The sequence below is a fragment of the Hemitrygon akajei genome, chromosome 4 (assembly GCF_048418815.1).
Source record: "Hemitrygon akajei chromosome 4, sHemAka1.3, whole genome shotgun sequence".
Classification (NCBI taxonomy): Eukaryota; Metazoa; Chordata; class Chondrichthyes; order Myliobatiformes; family Dasyatidae; genus Hemitrygon; species Hemitrygon akajei.
In genome coordinates, this window is record NC_133127.1 from 30,117,343 (window position 1) to 30,141,898 (window position 24,556).

Below are 24,556 nucleotides of genomic sequence, written 5' to 3' on the forward strand. Positions count from 1 at the left end.
GGGTATTGGCTATCAGAATTGGGACATTATGTTAGACTTGTATAAGGTTTTGGGAGAGGCCGTGCTTGGAATACTGTGTGCAGTTTTGGTCACCCTGCTACAGGAAAAACATGGCTGAACTGGAAGGAGTGTGTAAAGTATTTATGAGGATGTTGGCATGAACAAAGGGCCTGAGTTATAGGGAGAGGTTGACCAGGCTAAGTCTTTATTCCTTGGGTGACCTTACAGAAATTTACAAAATTATGAGGGGCATGGATAAAGTGGATGGTAGCAGCCTTTTCCCCAGGACAGGGGAGTCCTAATCTAGAGGTCATATATTTAGGGGCCAGAGGGAAAGAGTCAAAAAGGACTTGAGGGATAACTTTTTCTTACAAAGCGGAGAATATAAATGAGTTACTGAGACTGGTACAATAATATAATTTAGGAGACACTTGGATGGATACATGCAGGGGTAAAGCTTAGAGAAATATGGGTTGAACACAAGAAATTGGGTCTAACTGAGTGGGCACCATAGTTGGCATGGACATTTTTGGCCAAAGGGTCTGTATTTCTGCATAGTTCCGACTCCATGCCTCTAGGTAAGTTATATCCTTCATTGCTGCTAGTAGTGAGGTAACCAACTAGAACAGAGCACTTATTTTCTCTCTGGCCCTTGTAACTTATTGGGTTACATCACAATAGTGATTACACACCAAGGCTGCTACACTGGACAAAGGATATAGGCGGTATCATATAAATTCAAGCCTTTGTCTCCAGGCAAAGAGAAATGTGAGATTTGTACAGGGAAGTGAAGTCTAGACAAGAAGGCCAGCCATAATCCTGTGAAATGGTGGATCAGGCTCAAGGAATCACATGCTACCAAAGCTTATGTCCATTTTGACTCTTAGACCATGAGAAAAATCAAAATCTCCAAACATAATGATAACAGAAAATGATTTTGCAAATGCACGAGATATATTCTGTTGTTCTGTTCAGATAAAAATATCTGCAGGCTCAAGTTACTCATGGCCTGCCTAATTGATTAGGAGCCTCATGGATGAAAAATTTAGCTTTCCCTGTCCATTCTGAGTTCTTTAGTTTCAGGTCTGTCTTATGGAAGGCCTTACATTGATGTGGAATCTAACCAAATCCACAGGGCATTCCAAGCAATTTGCCACCAAAAAATGAAATGGAAAGATTCCTTACTGAAACAATGCTGGAAACTTGACAGACAATATGTATTATGCCAGTTCCCACAATAATACCACGATGATGGAAAATAGGGAACTGTGGGCCAGATAGCCTGCCATCTGTTGCTGGAAAAATGCTGGAAACCATTATTAGGAAGGTAATAGCAGGATATTTAGAAAATCATAAAGTAATCAAGCAGAGTCAACATTGTTTTGTGAAAGGGAAATCAAATTTGACCTATTTGTTGTAATAAACAGGATGGATAAAGAGATACCAATAGAAGGCATCCAAGAAGACATGTGATAAAGTGCTGTGTAAAATATTCCCACACAAAGTAGTGTGCAGACAGTAGGGATGGATAAGAAGGTAGCTGACTAACAGAGTTAAGATAAGGGTGCAATTTTTGGATTAGCAGTCTGTAAATAATGAAGTGAGGCATGGATTCAATTATTTTTTTTTGTAATTTTTTAAATTATTATTTAAAGATAATGAGACTACAAAATATTGTGGTACACAGGGCTTTGGGACAGTAAATAGAATTTTGGCTTTTACGTAAATAGGAATGGAGTTGGGGAGTTTTCGTACGTCTTCGAAAGGTACCAGTGAGGATTCATCTGGGCTAATATGTACAACAGGTTAATTGCTGGGATGAAGTGACTGATGTATGAAGAAAGGTTAAACAGATTGGGCCTGTTGGAAGCTAAAAAACTTAAAGGTGATTGTAGTGAAAAATCTAAGGTTTTGAGGGGGGGTGTTGATGGGGTGCATTATGAATGAAAGTTTCTTGAATTGGGGGCATAGTCTTTCAGAATAAGGGGTTTCCCATTTCACACCAAGTTGAGGAACAATTTATTCTCTCAAAGGGTCATCAGTCTTCGGAAGGCCCACCACAGAGAGCTGTTGAAGCGGAGTCACTGATTATATTCAAGGCAGCGTCAGACAGACATTTGAACTATGAGGGAGTCAAGAGACATGAAGCAAAGTAGCAATGAGGCCAAGACTGAATCAGCATGATGTTATTGGATGATAGAGAAAGCTTGGGGAGTTAAATGGTCAACTTGTGATACTTCTCATGTTCTTATGGCTGTAAGGCAACAGTCTCAATTCATATGATCTAAATTCACTTGAATGATAATCAGTATCAGTATCATCATCACTATCCTCTCCAAAGCCAACATTCCCAACACTGAGGCTTGATGATATTCCATCTGTTTCACTGGGCAGGTCATCTCCAATGCCCAAAAAGACACTCTGTTCCAACCTATCAAAAATGTGGTTACTATGCAGAGAGAGGAAAGGTTTCAAAGATCTTCTCAAAACCTTGACAAATGTAAGATCTCCATCAGCTGCTGTGGAATCCAAAGATCACGACTGCTCAAAGTATAGAATGAGCACTCAGGAATGCTCTAAGAATCTGGACTCTGTACATCAGGAGCACGCAGTACAATTGACAGGAGGATCCCGTCACCTTCCCAACCTACCTGTTCTTCTGCTGCATCAAGCACACGTGCCTCATGTCCCACCTTTGGCAAAATCTGCCAGTCCTATATTGACCTCATCTATTGCCTCAGAAGCAGTAGTAGCAACTTAACCTTAAACACAAGGGAGTGCCTAAAACAAGAGATGTGCCAAGAGTGATCAGTGAAGTTCAGTGAACTTATGCTAAGAAGGCCAAAGCAAAAAACCTTGACTTTGGATTCTGCGTCCCAGCAGGGAATGTGTGTGTTTTTGGAATGCAATCGTGAGTCACAAGCCCGGCATTTACTTCTTCTAAGACAACAAAACAAAACAAAATGCCAGAAATAAAAGTAGAAAATGCTGGATATTCTCAGCAGGTCGAGCAGCATCTGTGGAGAAACAAAACAGTGCTCGTGTTTGAGATTGTTTTCTGTCAACTTTTACTCTCTTTTCTGATTCCTTTTAAGAAGATGATTAAAGATTAATGTCATTTGTTACATGTACATCAAACCATACACTGAAATGCATTGTTTGTGTCAACAACCAACACAGCCCGAAGATGTGCAGTGGTCAGTCCTCAAGTCAATAGACAATAGACAATAGGTGCAGAAGTAGACCATTCGGCCCTTCGAGCCTGCACCGCCATTTTGAGATCATGGCTGATCAATTCCTATCAATACCCGGTTCCTGCCTTGTCCCCATATCCCTTGATTCCCCTATCCATAAGATACCTATCTAGCTCCTTCTTGAAAGCATCCAGAGAATTGGCCTCCACTACCTTCCGAGGCAGTGCATTCCAGACCCCCACAACTCTCTGGGAGAAGAAGTTTTTCCTTAACTCTGTCCTAAATGACCTACCCCTTATTCTCAAACTATGCCCTCTGGTACTGGACTCTCCCAGCATCTGGAACATATTTCCTGCCTCTATCTTGTCCAATCCCTTAATAATCTTATATGTTTCAATCAGATCCCCTCTCAATCTCCTTAATTCCAGCGTGTACAAGCCCAGTCTCTCTAACCTCTCTGCGTAAGACAGTCCAGACATCCCAGGAATTAACCTTGTGAATCTACGCTGCACTTCCTCTACAGCCAGGATGTCCTTCCTTAACCCTGGAGACCAAATCTGTACACAATACTCCAGGTGTGGTCTCACCAGGGTCCTGTACAAATGCAAGAGGATTTCCTTGCTCTTGTACTCAATTCCCTTTGTAATAAAGGCCAACATTCCATTAGCCTTCTTCACTGCCTGCTGCACTTGCTCATTCACCTTCAGTGACTGATGAACAAGGACTCCGAGATCTCTTTGTATTTCTCCCTTACCCAACTCTACACCATTCAGATAATAATCTGCCTTCCTGTTCTTACTCCCAAAGTGGATAACCTCACACTTATTCACATTAAACGCCATCTGCCAAGTATCTGCCCACTCACCCAGCCTATCCAAGTCACCCTGAATTCTCCTAACATCCTCATCACATGTCACACTGCCACCCAGCTTAGTATCATCAGCAAATTTGCTGATGTTATTTTCTATGCCTTCATCCAAATCGTTAACATAAATGGTAAACAGCTATGGTCCCAATACCGAGCCCTGTGGCACCCCAGTAGTCACCACCTGCCATTCCGAGAAACACCCATTCACAGCTACCCTTTGCTTTCTATCTGCCAACCAGTTTTCTATCCATGTCAATGCCTTCTCCCCCCCCCCCCCCCCCGATGCCCTGAGCTTTGATTTTACCCACCAATCTTCTATGTGGGACCTTATCAAATGCCTTCTGAAAATCGAGGTACACTACACCCACTGGATCTCCCTCGTCTAACTTCCTGGTTACATCCTCGAAAAACTCCAACAGATTAGTCAAGCATGATTTGCCCTTGGTAAATCCATGCTGGCTCGGCCCAATCCTATCATTGCTATCTAGATATGCCACTATTTCATCCTTAATAATGGACTCTAGCATCTTTCCCACCACCGATGTCAGGCTAACAGGTCGATAGTTCTCTGTTTTCTCCCTCCCTCCTGTCTTAAAAAGTGGGATAACATTAGCCATTCTCCAATCCTCAGGAACTGATCCTGAATCTAAGGAACATTGGAAAATGATTACCAATGCATCCGCAATTTCCAGGGCCACCTCCTTTAGTAGCCTAGGGTGCAGACCATCTGGACCTGGGGATTTGTCAGCCTTCAGTCCCATCAGTCTTCTCATCACCGTTTCCTTCCGAATGTCAATCTGTTTCATTTCCTCTGTTACCCTATGTCCTTGGCCCATCCATACATCTGGGAGATTGCTTGTGTCTTCCTTAGTGAAAACAGATCTAAAGTACTCATTAAATTCTTCTGCCATTTCTCTGTTTCCCATAACAATTTCACCCAATTCATTCTTCAAGGGCCCAACATTGTTCTTAACTATCTTCTTTCTCTTCACATACCTAAAAAAGCTTTTGCTATCTTCCTTTATATTCCTGGCTAGCTTGCGTTCGTACCTCATTTTTTCTCCCCGTATTGTCTTTTTAGTTAAGTTCTGTTGTTCCTTAAAAACTTCCCAATCATCTGTCCTCCCACTCACCTTAGCTCTGTCATATTTCCTTTTTTTTTAATGCTATGCAATCTCTGACTTCCTTTGTCAACCACTGTGGCCCCTTTCCCCCCTTTGAATCCTTCCTTCTCTGGGGGATGAACTGATTTTGCACCTTGTGCATTATTCCCAAGAATACCTGCCATTGCTGTTCCACTGTCTTTTCTGCTAGGTTATCCGTCCAGTCAACTTTGGCCAGCTCCTCCCTCATGGCTCCATAGTTTCCCCTGTTCATCTGCAGCACTGACACCTCCGAGCTGCCCTTATCCTTCTCAAATTGCAGATAAAAGCTTATCATATTGTGATCACTACCTCCTAATGGCTCCTTTACTGCGAGATCGCTTATCAAATCCTGTTCATTACATAACACTAAATCCAGAATAGTCTTGTCCCTGGTCGGCTCTCGTACAAGCTGTTCCAAGAATGCATCCCGTAGGCACTCTCCAAACTCCCTATCCTGTGGTCCAGCACCAACCTGATTCTCCCAGTTCACCTGCATGTTGAAATCCCCCATAACTACTGTGACATTACCTTTGCCACATGCCAATGTTAACTCCCTATTCAACTTGCACCCAATATCCATGCTACTGTTTGGTGGCCTGTAGACAACACCCATTTGGGTCCTTTTGCCCTTACTGTTCCTCAGTTCTATCCACACAGACTCTACTTCTCCTGACCCTATGTCCCCCCTTGCAAAGGACTGAATCTCATTCCTCACCAACAGGGCCACCCCACCCCCTCTGCCCACATTTCTGTCCCTACGATAGCACGTATACCCTTGTACATTCATTTCCCAGGTCTGAACTCCCTGCAGCCATGCCTCCATTATCCCAACAACATCATAGTTACCCATTCACACCTGGGCTTCAAGCTCATCCGCCTTATTTCTGACACTTCGTGCATTCAGATATAGAACTTTTAACCCATTTCTCCTCTCTCTGTTTGAATCGCCACACATTCTGGTGACAACATAGTCTGCCTACAAATTACTAATCTTAACCAGTATGGCTTTTGGAATGTGAGAGGAAACCAGAGCTCCCAGAAGAAACCCGCACAGTCACGGGGAGAGCATAGACACTCTTTACAGACAGCAGCAGGAATTAAACCCCGATCTTCCGATCACGGGTGCTGAAAAACATTGCGCTAACCACAACGCTACTACTACACTCATTTGAACCTTTTCCGTCATGGCCTTCCTGCAGTGCCTTTACCTGGAGAGGTCCTGAGTTTTCACTCAGTGGCAAAAAAGGAACATAAGAACATAAAAAAGTAAATTACTTTCCTTCATTAAGGAAATGTGTGTGTGTGTGTGTGTGTGTGTGTGTGTGTGTGTGTGTGTGTGTGTGTGTGTGTGTGTGTGTGTGTGTGTGTGTGTGTGTGTGTGTGTGTGTGTGTGTGTGTGTGTGTGTGTGTGTTGTCCCTGCATATGCATTAAACAAGGCTTATCCATAGTTTTTCCCATGATTATTATTGGCCACGCACATTCACCAATAACGGAAATTTGTTTCCCGATTGTTCCCTTAGTGAGGTAGTACATTAATGCAGAATTGCTGGAATTTACTGGTGCCGACATATATTTATCCTGCTCAAAACTTATGCACAGTAACATCTGTACACTTTCAGTTAAACTCTTGCCAATGCCATGTTCTGAGCTGTCCATTGCTAATGCAATTCCATAGTGAATTGAGGTTTTGGAATTTAAGCATTGGTGAGGTCACTGCACAACGTACACAAAAAAGTGCTGGAGGAACTCAAAAAGTCATGTAGCATCTATGGAGGGAAATAAACAGTCAACCTTTCAGACTGAGAATTTTCATCAGGACTGGAAAGGAAGGGGGAAGAAGCCAAAGTAAGGAGGTTTGGGGGGTGGATGATGTGAGAAGCTGGGAGGTGATAGGTGGATGCAGAGGGCTGAAGAAGGAGGAACATGATAGGATAGGACAATGTGTTGGGGAACCAGAGGGAGGTGATGGGCAAGTGAGGAGAAGAGAAAGGGTGAGAGGACTACCAGAATGGAAGAAAACACACCAAAAAGAACAGTTGGTGGTGGAATAGGGGAGTGATTACCAGAAGTTAGAGAAATCCATGTTCATACCATCAGGGTGGAGACCACCCAGATGGAATATGAGTTGTTGCTTCTTCAATTTGTATTTGGCCCTATTGTGGTAGTAGAAGAGACCGCGGACAGACATGTTGACGAGAGAATGGGAATTGAATTTAAATGAGTGGCCACCGGGAGATCCTGCCTTTTGTGGCAGGCACAGCAAAGGCACTCGACAAAGCGGTCTCCCAAACTGCGTCGGGTCTCCCCGATGTAGTGGAGGTGGCTCCAGCAGCACCGGATACAACAGATAACGCTGACAGACTCACAGGTGATGTGCCACCTCACCTGGAAGGACTGTTTAGGGCCATGAATGGTGGTGAGGGAGGAGAAGTTTAGGCAGTTGTCACGGTTGTAGGCGGATATATGAGTGGGACCATTGTACCCTTTACATTGCAGTTACCTCACTGCAGATGGGAAATACATAAAGCAGAATGGAAATAACAACATATACCCGATAGTCAGATAGTACAGATGGTCTTCTCTGTCCCATTAGTGAATCTGCACGGAATTCAGAGTCACTGGGGAGAAACCTGGTTTGTTGCTACGTGTGCCAGAAGATTGAATTGTAGAGCTGAAGTCCAAGAGAACCTTATATAAAGTAGCCATATGTCTCCATCTTGTGGGTAATCCTTTGGCTAAATTTGACCTTCTGTACTTTACATTTATTATCAAGGTATGCTTACAGTATACAGCCTTGAGATTCATCTTCTTGCAGGCAGCCACAAAACAAAGAACCCAATGTCCACCAGATCCAACATGATTATTTAATGTATCAAACTCCAGTGAAGCTTCCATTACTTTCCCATAAGAAAGCAATCAGAAAGTTTAGTTTTCTGTGGTGTTGAATTAGTTAATGTCTATAGCCCTTTGAAAGTTTCTCGACTGTGACCATTAACTTCCATATTTGTGTATTTGAACAGGGTACAAAGGAAATATACATTCTATTACTGGAGAGATTAAACATCAATCCTCACCCTGAGGAAATGCTAATGATTGCAGCCAATCCTGCTCCACTTCCTTCCACATAAACAACTGCCAACAAAATACTTTCAAACATTGGCGTTCAACAAGTTTTCATTTAAACTGTCTGATTACAGCTAACAACCCATGAAATTAGAGAGGTTTTGCCAAATATCTGATGCGCTATAGAAATCGTGCTTCTTGAGCTAAACAGGTAACTCCTGCAATAATTAATGACCAATTAATTGTGGAAAAAATATCGTTGCACTAAATAAGCTGAACAAATAAAAGAAAATTTAATTGCCCTGACTCCTTTACTCTTCAATAATATTATTAGTGGTTGAGTCAATCAAAATGTTTTCAGTTCATTTATACATTCAGTGGAATGTATTTATTGTCTGGTACTAGGCCATTTGATACAACAGGTATAGAACATAGAACAGTTCCTGGGCTTTTCAGCTCATCATATTGTGCTGATCATTTAACCTAATTTTACTCTAAAATTGATCTAACCCTTCCCCCTCACTTAGCCCTCCATTTTGCTTTCATCCACGTGTCTATCTAAAAGTCTCTTAAGTGTCCCTAGTGTATCTCCCTCTACCATTACCCCTGGCAGGGTGTTCCATGCATCTATCATTATCTGTGTAAAATACTTAAAAAACATAAATTTCAGAGGGTTTTTAAGAGGCCAGTACGTTGTTTGTCATCTGAAGAGACTTTTAGGCAGGACTAATTTAGGATGGAAAATCTCCTTCTCTGAAGGACACATTTGGACTGGATAAAGTTTTGCAAACATCTAGCAGTGTCATGATCACTATAGCTGGCCAAAACCTTAGTCTAGGTTCAGTTGCTTGAACTTAACCTTTGCTGGTAACATGCCGAGATTCAAATTCATGTGCAAATCAATAGTTCAGGCCTCTTGTTACTAATCCGATAAATTGCCTACAGTGCTGCCATGCCCCATCTATCTCCAAGAACATTGAAATGCATTTGTATTCTTTTAAATTTTTCATTTACCACTACCGAAGAACCTGACCTGACCGTGGACAGTCTGAGTTCAGCCCAAGTCTGGGTGTTTAGAATATATTCTGTACTGAACTTGATGACATTTCCCATAGTTGCTCCACTTTGGACACAGATATGCAAACCCATGGTCCCATACTCTCTCCATGGGCAAATATCACTGGTCAAGATGCATTAGAGATCGGTAACTGAGGCAGGCTGCATTTCCTCACTTATGTTGGGGCCACACCGTGTTGAATGACACCCAATCAAACATAAATCAGTACCTGATATTGACCCTCCTGTCCCAGCTCACGCATCCTATCCACTCCCTGGCTGAGACTCAGAATGGGCAGGTAACCCGTCCATCTGAGCCGGGCCAACACAAGCCTAAACCTTTTGAGCAAAATATACAGCAACACACACAAGATGCTGGAGGAACTCAGCAGGTCAGGCGACATCTACAGAGGGGAGTAAACAGCTGACGTTTTGGGCCAGGATGCAGTTTAGGCTGTACAACAGCCTGAAGCTGACTTATAGCCAGGTACTCTTGGGCACAGGTCAGATGGCGTGGATATGCAATGAGGTTCCTGAAACTCATTCTACGTCAGCTGTGGATACAATGAGGTCCAATGATCAACGGGATAGCATGATAGCATAACCGTTATCATATTGCTGTTAGAGCATCAGCAATCAGCGATTGGTGTTCAATTCCCATTGCCGTCTGCAAGGAGTTTGTATGTTCTCCCCGTGACCATGTGGGTTTCTTCTAGGTGCTTGGGTTTGCTCTCCCATTCCAAAGTCACCAGCATTCTGCTTAGTAAATTGAGAGCATACTATGTTGGCAGTGGTGACACCAGCAAATGTTCAGATTGTCTCCCATTCCAAAGTCACCAGCATTATGGTTAGTAAATTGAGAGCATACTATGTTGGCAGTGGTGACACCAGCAAATGTTCAGATTACGGTCATTGACGCAAATGCCGTATGTCACTTCATGTTTTGATCTACATTTGGCAATTAACATTAATCTTTTCTCTTTCCTTTTAATGTGCCTTTGTAAACCAGTGTTTTTGCAGCCAAGTGACACTAACGAGGCATCACTTCTCTCCTTTGCAGAGACCACCAGGTCCAAACCCATCCTGACCGGAACCCACCCCGTAAACACCACAGTCGATTATGGAGGCACAACCTCCTTCCAGTGCAAGGTGCGCAGCGACGTCAAGCCTGTAATTCAGTGGCTGAAGAGAGTGGAGTATGGGAACGAGAACAAGTACAACTCCACCATTGACGTCGGCGGGCAGAAGTTTGTCGTCCTGCCAACTGGTGAGGTGTGGTCACGGCCGGATGGCTCTTATTTAAACAAGCTGATGATCTCCAGAGCAAAGGAGGAGGACGCTGGGATGTACATCTGCTTAGGTGCAAACACCATGGGATACAGCTTCCGGAGTGCTTTCCTCACAGTGCTGCCAGGTACACCAGTTCCTTTGCTTTATCTGTACAAGAGATTCTGCAGATACTGGAAATCCTGGGTAATACACATAAAGCAATAAAGGTGTCATTAGCTGGGAGCATTAATACTGTTGCAAAAATGTCAATAGCTGGTAACTCTATTACTGCTATAGAGTTGTCTTTAGTTGGGAGCTGGTAATACACATAAAGCTGGAGGAATTTAGCAAGTCGTGGATGGGAATAAACGGTCGAAATTTTGGGCTGAGTCCCTTCAGCAGGACTGGAAAGGAAGGGGACAGAAGCCAGCATAAAACTGTTGGGGTGAGAGGAGGGGAAGGTATTAGGTGAGACAGATGAGGAGGAAGGTGGGTGGGTGGGGGAAGAAGGATTCAGTGAGAAACTGGGAGGTGATGGATGAGACCAGTTGAGGGGGATGCTGGGAGGTGATAGGGTGGAAGAGGCAGAGGGCTGAAGAAGAAAGGATCTGATAGAGCAGGCAGTAGAGTGAAGGGAAAGTGGAGGGAGGTGATGAGCAGGGTATTAGACTTTAATCTTATCTTTACTGCTTTCTGCTATTGGTGGCAGAGACTGTGAAGCTTTCAAACCCACAGCTGGGAACCCTGAGAATTAAAGCAATACAGTGCCATAAATGGTGTGGGCAAATATTTCACTCCTCAAAGTTGTTGATGGTTGATAACTGCATCACTGTTGCAAAGATGTCAATAGCTGGTAACTCTATAAAGTTGTCTTTAGTTGGGAGCTGGTAATTGGCAATTAGTTTATTACGTTGTAGAGGTACAGTGAAAAGTTTATGTTCTGTGCGATCAGACGGATTATCCCATACATAAGTACATCAGGGTTGTACAAAATGAAAGGATAGAGTGCAGAATATTATGTTACAACATTGGTTAGAGTGATGTCTCTGGTTAGTAACTCTAATATTGTTCCCAACCTGGGGTCTACGGACCCCTTGATTAACGTATAAAAAAAGTTGGGGACCCCTGTAAAGATACTTCTCTTTCCAGGTGGATGCAGGATGAATGCTTATTTTTCTGGCTTCTGTGACTAGAAGCGTGAGTCACAATCTCAAAACAAAGTATTTGCCAGAGAAGACAGAGATGAGATGAAATTTCTTTGGCATTCTCAATCAAAGAGAGCAGAGGAGGCTCAGTGGCTGAGTATATTGACAAAAGAGATTGATAAATTCATAGATATTAAGAAAATCATGGGAACAAGGTTAGTGAAGAGGGATGGCACTAACTGAATTACAGTACTATGCAGAAGTCTCAGGCGCCCTAGGTTTTTTTATATAGTTTCAGATGGTGTGGCCTCCCAGAGCCCTGATGTCAACATCATCGAGGCTGTCTGGGACTACTTGGAGAGACAGAAGCAAGAAAGACAGCCAAAGTCAGCAGAAGATCTGTGGCAAGTTCTCCACGAAATTTGGAACAACCTACCAGATGACTTTCTTATAAGACTGCACAATAGTGTACCTAAGAGAAATGATGCAGTTTAAAATGCAAAGGATGGTCACACCAAATATTGATTTGGTTTAGCTTTTTACAGTTTACTCCCCTTACAGTAATTTTTTTTGGTATTTATAAATTTACTATTTCATTATTTTTGAAAGCATCTTTGCTTTACAGAATTTTTTTTCCCATGTGCCTTAAGTCTTTTGCACAGTACTGTAAAACGATCAGGCATGACTTAAATAAATAGAGAAGATTGTCCAAGGGCTAAAGTGTGCTACTCCTGCTCCGATTCCTAAGTGTTTGGTGATTTCTGTGTGAGTTATTGGGAAGATCAAAACCAGTCTAGCCTCAATGGATTAATAAGGAAGATTGTGAATCATGTACCAAATGCTATGTAGGAAAGGTCAGAACCTCCTGCCAGTTGGCATTGTTAGAATTTTGATTCAGATCAATCGAGGCCATTAGGTTTCTGCATGGCATGATACTGATGTTCAGTGGGAGTATCTGCCCCACTTTGTAAATTGGTGTCGGGTTTGGGACAAATAAAACAGTCAGAGTTTGTGGAGAAAAATGGCACTGATCAGGCATGATCTTATCTAATGGTGAAGCCCATATTACAGCTTCATATACTTGTTACGTTCCTATGTCTGGGTGAATCAGAGGGGAGTCCAAGACGGGAGGGACTCAGTTTGTTTAGAGTCAGGGCTCTATTGCAGATGTTGATGGCCCACTGGAACCTCCTCTACCAGCTGCCCACTTGTCTCAGGCTGTTGATACTCCCCAGCAGCATGTTACCCACATTTTCTGAAAAGAGGTGTGAGAAAAAGTTGAAAAAGAAATCTAGAGAGAGCAGCAGTCACGCTCTCCACCCTTTCGTTGCACGAAGCAGATTTCATCCACACCAGCTGAAGCAGTGGCTCTTCACCACCTCCTCCAGTTTGGCATAAGCTAATGCCAAGCCGTTGTATACTTCTCTCCAACAATGTACGGTCGGGACCAGTTGGGTGTAGTGTGGGATAAACAAATAGCAAACTGCATGTAGTTTAATATCAACTAACACTAAAATGGAAACACGAGGTAGCATATGGTAACAAAGTAAATTTACTTTGACTTTGACCTTGAACCTGATCCAATGTGGAAAGCATGGAAAGGTAATTTCCCACATCAGTGTACCTGTTTGACATCACACATTGGGCTAATTTTGACTTTGGATGCTATTGTGAAACAAGTAACATGAACTCAGATACCTGTTTATATCTCTCTCTTGGTTTCATTTCCAATGACTTCACTGCTGGGGCAGGCTAAAGAAAGCTTTATACTGAAGCTGACCAAGTTTTACCTGGCTTGAGAATGCAGACTTCTGACTACAGGCAGTGCAGATGGAAAAATAATCAGGTTTTCCACTCACCTCAAGGAACAGGAAACTTCACTCTTGAGTTACAAGTAAATCGTTTTGAATAAATAGATTTTCAATTGCTTGCTAACTAAGATTTAGGGTACTGTAAAAAGTAATTTATTAGTCCACCTCTTAAAGTGTTCAGCCTGCTTTGATGTTGGAAGTTACAGATGCAAATATTTGATGTCATGAATAAATTATGCTGAAATAAATTAAATAAATCATAATGAAAGGATGAAGTATATTGGTGTTGCACTGGACTGGTTTTCGACTAGAATTTTATACAAATGGTATTGAATTTGTACTTTCCAATATAAAGAGTTGAAAGAAGATTAATGGTGTTTACTAAATGTGAAACTGACAATCTGGGGCATTATTCATGTCTGCACATGTTGGGATGTTGTATTCAACTGGACTAATCAAGGCTGAATGTTTATAGTGGAGGAAATCCAGGGGGAGAACTGCTGCTGCATTTTCTGTTCGTAGCCATAATCAACGTTGAGGTAAAATCTTGCACAGAACTTGTAAATTAATCCAATTTCAGGTCTGCTTTCAAAGTCAAACTGTGTGAGGTCAGTGTTGGATCTCAGCAAAAATCATGACAGCATAGCAATAACCTTTTGACTGAGACGCTAAGATTGTAGAACAAATAATAGTATGCAACTTGGCAGAAACAGGACACATTATCTTTTCCAAAATTATTAGAGGTTGTTCTTATGTTTTCTTTAGTGGGACTGGACAGTTCTGAGTTATAGGACCTTGATTTCTGAGGGTTAAGCAGGGAAAACACAGTATATAGCCTTGATAGAATACAAAATTGTTAGTGACATTGTTGAGTCTTGAGGGACATGGAAATGTCTATAGATGGAATATTAACATTGAACAGTAGTCATATAGTGCCTCATGAACTCTCAGTGTGATCTCTCTGTAGTGCAACACTGCTGTCTTGTTATCCTCCATTTTAGTGAGTCTATTAAAAGTCTTCAGAGGTCTTTGAACTTGGAAGCCATGTCTAGAAAACGGACTGCATCTAATTTTGGTGTGGTAATACATTATTTTCCTTTGTGTTAGTAATATGTTTATCTAAGCTTTAGGGCAATTTCCACCCAGAAGTAAGCACTAAAAACGGACCTGGGTTGTTCCTACTGAGATCACACTCTGTTCAGATACTTCCACAGCATTGGTGTGTGGCCATCAAAGAAGGCAGGCAGCTCCAGGAAATACACTGCCCACTGCAGGTAGAAGGTAAATTCACACATTCTGGCTACGTGAATGGTGCAGAAGAAAGAGCTCTCAGTGTCATAGAAAAAGACGTAGAAGTCCTGATAAAAAAGATTCAAGATTGAAGATTGTTTAATATCACTTCCAGTACACAAGTGTAAAGGAGAATGAAACAATTGTTACTCCAGATCTGATGCAGTACAAAAAAATACAATAAGATAAAGAAAACAATAATAAGAACAAAATAGGTATAAATACTTAAGATAGCTTATATACGTAGATTGATTACACATCCATAAAGTGACGCAAGGCACAGCCGTGTGTGTATATAAGGTGACTGACAGGAAGTGATAAAGTAGTGGTGGTGGGGTTGTGATGTGGGGAGGGTGGGTTAGTGGGTGGAGGTGTTGATCAGCCTTACTGCTTAGAGAAAGTAACTGTTTTTGAAACTGCTGATCCTGGCTGGGATGCTACGTAGCCTGCTCCCAGATGGGAGAGGGACATGAGCAGGGTGAGTGGGATCCTTCATGTTGTTACTGACTCTTTTCTGATACCTTTCTGTATAAGCGTCCTTGATGGTAGATAGGCTGGTGCTGTTGACATATTAGACATCTTCAAAAGTCAATGTCTCAAGAAGGCAGCATCCATTATTAAGCACCCTTACCATCTAGAACACACCCTCTTCTCATTATTGCCATCAGGGATGAGGCACGGAAGATTGAAGGCTGAAGACACAAACTCAACATTTGAGGAACAGCTTCTTCACCTCTCAGCCCAGATTTTTAAACAGTGCACGAACCCATGAACACCACTTCTCTATTTTGCACTCATTATTTTTTTTAAATATGTCTTTCTGTATTTTATGGTATCTTTTATGTATTGTACTGTACTGTTGCTGCAAACCAACAAGTTTCATGATATATAGTGTCAGTGATAATAAACCTGATTCTGATACTGAGGTATAGTGAAAAACTTTGCCATCCATACTTATCATTTCATTACAACAGTATATTGAAGTAGTACAAGGGGAGAACCATGACCGAATGCAGAAGAAGTTGTTACAGGGAAATTGCAATGCAGGCAGACCAAGTACAAGGCCATCATGAGGTCGGAGGTCAGGGGTCCTCCTAATTGTGCAAGGGAAATGTTCAATAGTCTTTACCTGCAAGATAGAAGCTGTCCTTGAGCATGGTGGCATGAGCTTTAAGGCTTTTTGTCCTCTGTCTGGTGAAAGAGAGGAGAAGACAGAATGTCTGGGTAACCATAGCAATATGTTGACTTTTCATTAACCTAGTTTTGATGTATCTTTGTTAGAAACAATTCTCAAGTAGCTAACGCTGTTCAAATGCATTTTCCTTTAGGGAAAGTAATTCAAGTTGTGCAGAGATAAGGTGCACTGATATAACAACTGCTGGCATTGCGGCATACCTTGCTGATATCATGCAATGTACGTTATGCTGCAGTTGTGATGTTGTTCTGACAATGATGCACATAATGATTTACTGCCTTGTGCTTCTTATCCCCTGTTTGTTCAATATTCACTGAGACCATCTCTAAGGGAGAGACTCCTACAAGATGGAGAGAAGTATGAGGGAGCTTGTATGGCCTGCTGCAACCTGTTCCAGTTTCCAATTGTTTCTAACAAAGCTACACCAAACAGCAACAGTGGTTGCCCATTGCAAAGTGAGAAATGGCTTTTTGAAAGTGAATGGCAAAAGCCTCTGGAACAGATTGAGCCAAAGATTTCACGGTACAAACTGTCGGAACCAATCCTGCTGCTGGGCAAAGAAAGATTGGTTGCTGTTGACACCAGAATTTGTGTGAAGGATGGTGGTCCTGTAGCTCAAATCTATATTTTCCATCAATCCATTTCTAAACCCTTGGTGATTTAGTAAAATGCAGATAAAGCCTCTAAGAAGGAGATCAAGGACATCCTCATACAGTGTGGCAGAATTCTGCTGGCTGCTGATCTTCATAGTCGTGAGGCCAAGAAATTCGGTAGACCTACTGCCTGTGTACACTACCAGAAATCTTGCTGTTAAATGTTTTATTTTGATTTTTGGCAACTATCTAACTGTCAAAAGAAAGAGACTTCCAAGGTTCAAGAACCGCATGTTTTATATTCTAAATCATGTACCTCACCATAATTATCAAATTATAAAAAGATACAACAAATGAGTTAGGCATACCAGCATTGACATGGAAACTAATAGACTAGCATGCAGAAAATTTTCAGTTCCCTGTTGTGCTGTGTGGGAGGGGAATCTGTGCTTCTCCCCTAGTCTGGTCTAAACTGAAGCCAAGCCACTGTCTGTGGTTGACTCGGAAATGGCCTATAGGACACTCGGGTTCCGCCTTCAGCTTTGTGAGAATTGTTATCACAACTCACATTCAGTGAATGGAAGTAAAGGCAGTAGAAATAGGAGCCATTGTGGATATCAAGGAGAATACAATTAGTACAGTCGAAAAGAAACCTTCACTGGAAGGGTTACATAGATTGAACAATTTTCGATCATGCACACTAAAGATAATTTATCATGGGCTGCCTCATTCTTCTTTTGTTCACAATTCACAGCAGGTAAATTTAAGTTATAGAAAATGAAATAACAGGCTTGAAATTGTGAGGTTACCCAGTTGGATGCAAGCACTTTGTAATGAAGGAGATAATTAATTACCAATAAGATGGGATCCAAATCATCTATGTTATCAAAATCTATTGAAGACACCTGATGGGAAAATTAAACATTCAAGCCATCTTGTAATTTTTCTTTTCAGAATCAGGTTTATTATCACCGACATGTGACGTGAAATTTCATGAATTTATTGAAATACTGGTAAAGACTGTTTAGTGTTGCTGACTGGGGATTAATCTGGCGATATTCAAACAAAGCAGGGAATGTGGTGGTAACCATGTTTGAATGAGGGACAGAGAGTGTAGATGAGGAAACGAAGGGATTGTGTTCTGAGACTGCAAGACACTGTCAGTTTTCGCTTTGCTGTGAAAAATATCCTCTTCGTTTCTCAGAGTAAAATGTCTCAATTTATTTTAGTCCATGTCAATCTTTTCTGGCCTTGGAGGTATTACATCCTATGAAATTCCTCACTGTTTTATTGGAAGACACACGGAGCCAGGGAAAGATTCAGGAGATTTGGCAGAAAAGTAATTTCTTGCCTTACTCCCTGCCATGAAATCTTGCCGTTCTTACCCCGCATAACATTTCTAAATGTCACCCCATTTCACATATCCCCACATGTTAGTTGGTGACAGGTTTCAGAGCTGTGGCAAGACATAGCCAATACCATCTGTTCTACATCACTTGTCAACATAAGTTTGGATGCAGATGATTCATCTGCTTTCTGTTCATTCTAATTCTGTGCAGTATTAACTTGACTGTGGAAATAAGCATTGAATGTTCCTTGAACAAGCAAACACATATCTTATAAATGCAGCAGCATAGAGAATCCAACGTGAATCAGAATCAGGTTTATTTTCACTGACAGATGTCTTGAACTGTGTTGTTTTGGAATAGCAGTACAGCGCAAAACATAAAAATTCTCTAAGTTATAATTAAATAATTTTAAAATGAATAATTCAATATTGCGTGTGTGGTTTCATCCACATCTTGTACAAATGTAATATGACATCTCAACTCTTGCCCCATCTGATGAAGATAAGAATGCCATATATGTTCTTCACCACCTGTTCTACATGTGTTTCCCCCTTTCAGGGATCTATGTACTTGTACCCCTAGGTCTCCTTATACTACAACATTCTCAGGGCCCCGTCCATTCAGTGTTCTGCCCTGATTTAACCATTCTTCCCTCTTGGTCACATCTTCAAATTACAGTAGGCAAGGCACGATTTCTCATGGACAAAGCTATCCCTAATCTGTCCAGTCCTTCCCTAATGTAGGTAAATTCTTCCTCTCTGAATACCCTCCAGCAACTTTCCTGTCGTCCCCAGTGTTAGGCTCACTGACCTGCCATCCACTGGCTTATCCTGGCACCCTTCTTAAATGAAGGCACAACATCAGCCACCTTCAGTCTTGTGGTATCAGACCTGAGCCTAAGGGGAGATCCAGTGCCGCAAAATTTCTTCCCCTGCTTCCAAGGAAACACTTGGTTAGACCTTGGGGATCTATCCGTCTTTATGCACCTCAAGACAGCCAACACCTTCTGATTCGTTATATTGGGAGGCTTGAGGATATCATTGTTCCCTTCAATGAAATTCCTAGCTTACATTCCTTCATGGTAAAGATGAATGAGAAATACTTAGGTAAGACTCAACCATCTCCCATGGCTCCACACATAGCTGTGGTGTTATGAAGGGCCCATTTCTGTGTTGTATAGCTCTAGGTCTCTAAGAATTGTGACATTTGCTGGGAATGAAGAAAGTTGCAGGATTCCAGGGAGTGATCAGGCTTGCAAGGTAACCGAAAAAAAAAATACCAGATGTACAATTGGCTAAATACACTCCTGTTCTGTATGATTCTTGGAAATAAGAGAAAAAGTAGGTTCAGGAGTTTGAATTGCTCAAGGACATGGTGCCACTGGGTAAACTATTCATGGCTTTACCTGAGAGATGTTAGCTGGCTCCATCACAATGAGTGACTTACTTGATTATAAGCCTTCAGCACGTTGTCCAGAGTCTTCTCAGAAAGGGTTGGTTGGGTTTGTTCCAATGTTTAAAACATCTACTGTGATGTTGTAGTTGAAATCTTGCTATGCCTTTAGCTGCATGCATTTGAATTTTAAGACCATGTTAAATCTGGTGAAACTTTCGTGCAAAGAAAATTGCTTGGCTTCTTCAGGAGTGCAGTCGTGCCAGCTGGATAAATTGTAAATGATGCTTGTCGAGGAGACTGTATCATTGATAGCCAACTTGTTTGACCTAGGTCCCGAATGGATCTAGAATCCACTCATTGTGTTGACATGGAAACTGTTATACAATGGACAAATAATATACCCATCTTCTGAATTATTTCTGAAACTTAGAACATTCTGTACTGGAGCTATAATGAAGCTGCCACACCACCAATCGATAAAGGAAAATGTATCCCTAAGTATGCAACCATGACTCACTCTTCAGCTTGATCACTCTTCTCTTTACTCAACTGTGTATTCAGTCCTACTAACAATTGGCCTTTACAAAGCTTAATAGGTTATTGATTACTAGCAGATGTGGGAGAAGAAAATGAGATTATTTGCCCTGAAATTGTCTCATTTCTGAGGGATTTACCTGTGTCGGTTATCTTCTTAAAGTATACGCTCAGTAGCCACTGAATTAGCTACCTCATTTACTTAATAAAGTGGCCATGTTTGTATGTTCATGGTATTCCAGTATTGTAGCCCATCCATTTCAAGGTTCAACATGTTGTGCATTTGGAGATGCTCTTCTGCACACCACTGTTGTAACACGTAGTTATTTGAGTTACTGTTGCCTTCTTGTGAATTTGAATCAGTCTGGGCATTCTCCTCTGACCTCTCTTATTAACAATGTGCCTTTGCCCGTAGAACCGCTGGTCATTGGATTTTTTTTTGTTTTTGCACTGTTCTCTGTAAACTCTAAAGACTGTGGAGGGTGAAAATCCCCAGGAGATCAGCAGTTTCTGAGATACCCAAACCATCCTGTCCAGCACCGACAATCACTTCACAGTCAAGGTCACTTAGAACATATTTCTTCCCCGTTCTGATGTTTGGTCTGTCCAACAACTGAACCTCTTGACCATGTCTGCATGCTTTTATGCATCGAGATGCTGTCATATGATTGGCTGATTAGGTATTTGCATTAACGAGTAGATGTACATATGTACGTAATGAAATGGCCACTGACTGTATGTCAGGCTGGTAGTTTCATGAGCAATTGTAAATACAGCTCATGCCCTTGACTTCCAATGATGCAAGTCATTTTACATGTCCATCAACAGAATTACCAGCCTGTCTCATAACTTCTCATTTGAACAAGATACAAACTGTCATGTTGAAGATTAAAGTGAGTCAGATGGGACTTAGTACTTGTCTCCAAGTTCTTTCTATTTTTGCTGTGCATTTAGCATCATTAAACCAAATTAGGTTGAATAATTAGTGACTGAGAGACTCAGCTGTGCTTTAATGCCACTCTAATGAGAAGGCAGCTGAACTTGGTAATGATTTAAAACAGATTAAGCCACTTCAAATAAGGATAGCGTCATTCAAAGTTGATCTGGTCTGCATTGCCACTGTAATTTTATTAATAATTCTGTCTTACAAAGCTTAGAGAGTGTGATATCTACATGAGACTTATTTCACAAGATACACACTAACGAATAGGTGTGGAGGTGGCGGATAAAGTGGCCACTGACCGCATGTCAGACTGGTAGTTCCATGAGCAATCGTAAGAGTGGTTCATGCCCTGACTTCCAATGATGCACCAAGTGTGAAAGGTGGTAGCCTAGCAGTTAGTGTAATGCTTTACAGCATCAGCCATTCATTTCTGACAATGTTTATAAGCTGTTAGTTTGTTCTACCCCCAGCTGTGCGGCTTTCCTCTTGGGCTCCGGTTCCCTCCCACGTTGCAAAAGATGTACTGGTTAAGATTGAGATCGGGCATGCTGTGTTGCTGCCGGAAGCATGGCAATACTTATCGCCTGACTCCAGCACATCTTTGGGTCATGTTGGTCTTTGACCCAAGCGAAGGATTTCGCTGTATATTTCAATGTTTCGATGCACATGTGACAAATAAAAGCTAATCTTATTCAGCTTCCCGGTCCTATGTTTTGCTCTGATTTCTCTTGTTTCTTATTGGTTTCCTGTCCTTTGGCCAATATGAAATCTGTCAACAATTGTGGAACTGAGAAATCCAGGAGTGCAAGTACGTTGTTCACAGAATGTGACATCACAGGTAGACTGGGTGATGAAGGCAACGTGTGGCACGCTGGCCTCCATCAGTCAGGTTGTTTTGTATAGGAGTTGAAACATCATGTTGCAGTTGCACAAGATGTTGTTGAGGCCTCTTTTGGGGTATTATGTGCCATTCTGTCCCACCTGTTGCAGGAAAGGCATCATTAAATTGAAAAGAGTGCAGAGAAGATTTACAAGGATTCTACCAGGACTCAGGAGCCTGAGTTTAGAGAAAAGGTTGGCAAGCAAGGATCTTATTCCTTGGAATGTAGGACAGACCTTATAGAGATGTTGAAAATCATGAGGTGTATAGACAGGGTGAACAACATACTTAGGGAAGAGGAACTAAAAACTAGAGGGTATAAGTTTAAGGTGAAATCTGCAGATTTAAAAAGACCCAAGGGGCAACTTCTTCACTCAGGGTGGAGAAGATGGGTATTTGGAATGAGCTCCCAGAGGAAGTGGCTGAGGCAGAAATAATAAAAACATTTAAAAGGCATTTAGATAAGTACATGCACGAGGAAATCTGCAGATGCTGGAAATTCAAGCAACCCACACAAAATGCTGGTGGAACACAGTGGGCCAATACAGACAAATGGGATTAGCTTGGTTATCACCATGGTCAGCATGGTCTAGTTGCACTTAAACGCCCATAGCCACATCGTACTTTGTACTTTGACTCTATAATTGAACAGTGGATGCATGCTTTGTTGGCAGTTCTTATCTCATGACAAAATATGAGCATTGAACGAAAATGGATGGGATTTGCAGTCATCTGTATTGAATTTCTTCCCTTGGTTTTAACTTTGTCTTTTTGTTTTTCACCCCTGCCCCCTTACCCTTTTGTCTTTCCTGGTCTCTCCTGGTGTGACAGATCCCAAGCCCCCGAAAGCACCTGTGACCACTTCGTCGAGTGGTAGCCTGCCCTGGCCCGTAATCATCGGGATACCCGCCGGTGCTATCTTCATCTTCGGGACGATCCTGCTTTGGCTATGCCAAACCAAGAAGAAGCCTTGCTCAAGCCCGGCAGCAGCGGTGGCCACAATCCACAGGCAGCAGCAGAGGGACCGGACCTGCGTGTCGCAGGCGCCGGACAAGGAGTGCGTCACTCCGATAAACTATGAGGAATACGTGGCTCAGCAGCAGCACCTGCTGGCGCAAGGGCCTCCGCTGGGTGTGCCGCCGGCCCCGAAAATGTACCCGAAGATTTACACGGACATCCACACTCACACGCACTCTCACGTCGAAGGCAAGGTCCACCAGCACCAGCATATCCACTATCAGTGTTAGCTCAGAGCCACTGGAGTACCGGGGGTATTTCCATCTTCCAGCAGGACCTCTCTCGTCAGCCCACACTGCCGGTATACTGAAGGCTAGCTGGCAAAGGCCTCCTTAGGAACTTGGGAGACAGAGTGGAAAATGGAGCTACTCTCAAATTCCCAAGTAATGAGAGTGTACTTGGACGCAATGAAACCTGGGCTGAAGTGAATGATTCAAGGTGATATTTTAGAAGAGATTCATACCAAAAGATCGACTCAATGCCTAACTTGTTTTAAGTAAAACTGCAATAACTCAATCATCTCACACTAATCCCAATTTAAAAACCTTATGAAATGCAACTAACTTTTGATGCGCAGTCCAACTAATGAAAAACTTTGCCCCAAGTACTGAACAATTGCTTTGTACTGATAAATTATATATATATATATATATATATAAAATTATAAACTATACTTGAGGTATTTTTGAATACTGTGAGACTAGTTGACTTATGCAGTTAAATCCCAAAACAAAAAATACCTTATCCTCAACAAAACCAAATAATATTTATATATTATATATATTTCAAAAATAATTACAATTATTTGAAATACGAACAGGAATTAGAAAGATTATATTTGCAATAATACAGACAAATACATCTGTGCTCATTAGACGCTTCACATTAAGTTCTTTGCGTTTTAAAGAAAGATGCTGTCGACATCAAGTTCCTGGCTCACTTGATTCAGATTTAAATAGTCAGTGCTTCAAAATGGATGTCTGCTGGGTGCTGTGGAAAGTTTGAAACAAAGCCTGCAAAATAACTGTGTCTGGCCACTGCCGTTATGAACGAATGGAACAGCAGAACAATACTTCACATGTGAACTGGCAGAGACTGCGAGGATGAAATATGTATTCATCCAGGCAGCGGAAAAGTGGATGCTGTGCTGCTCTCTTTCACTGAAGAGACAAGAAATGCTGGGCAATCTGCCACATCATTTGGGGTCAAGATATGTCATCACAGCCCAGCAGAGCCTCCAGGTGAACTGAGCTTTGCTTCCGCTCTTAACCTGCGATCATACCTTTCTGTTCCATACAATCACTTTGCAATGACGTTGTAGCAAATAGTAGTGCTTATGTGGATTAGAGAGAGACACTAATCACAGAAATAAGCCTTTTTGGTGTAAAACTATATAGATTTTAAACAAAAAGTCATGTATATTTAATTTATTTTGTTAAGCAAGAAAAGAAAGTGTATCATATTTTCCTCTGAAACAGGTGTTTGTTTCTATAAATATATTTGATCAAAGGTGAAACTGAATTGTTGCAGAGTTGGGATTAAAAAAGAGATCCTACACAGCATGAATTGGCTAATGTCATCTATCATTGAGACTGTGTGTAAGATTTTTATGCAAAGCCTTTTTTATCCAAAGTAATCTTTATATCGACAATCTTGTATAGACTGTCCCATTGTTACTGCTGGCTTCTTTTTGTATCTGTCGTGTTTTGAACACAATTGTAAGTTTTTTAAACATATTTCAGAAAGAAATATTTTATTAGGAAGATAATGTAATGGCATAAAAGGACTAATATCACTGTATCCTGTTT

At 41.7% G+C, this 24,556-nt stretch overlaps 1 protein-coding gene across 7 annotated transcripts in view; it reads left to right on the forward strand.

Annotated features, from left to right (window-relative positions):
• Positions 1 to 24,310, forward strand: part of fgfrl1a (fibroblast growth factor receptor like 1a) — a 306,170-nt gene extending 281,860 nt beyond the window's left edge. For all 7 annotated transcript variants that reach the window (XM_073042229.1, XM_073042228.1, XM_073042226.1 and 4 more), the window contains 2 exons: positions 10,388 to 10,741; positions 22,563 to 24,310. In XM_073042229.1, coding sequence (XP_072898330.1) covers positions 10,388 to 10,741; positions 22,563 to 22,978 — 770 coding nt within the window. In that variant the 3' untranslated portion in view covers positions 22,979 to 24,310. The remainder of the gene's footprint in view (positions 1 to 10,387; positions 10,742 to 22,562) is intronic.
• The last annotated feature ends 246 nt before the right edge of the window (positions 24,311 to 24,556 follow it).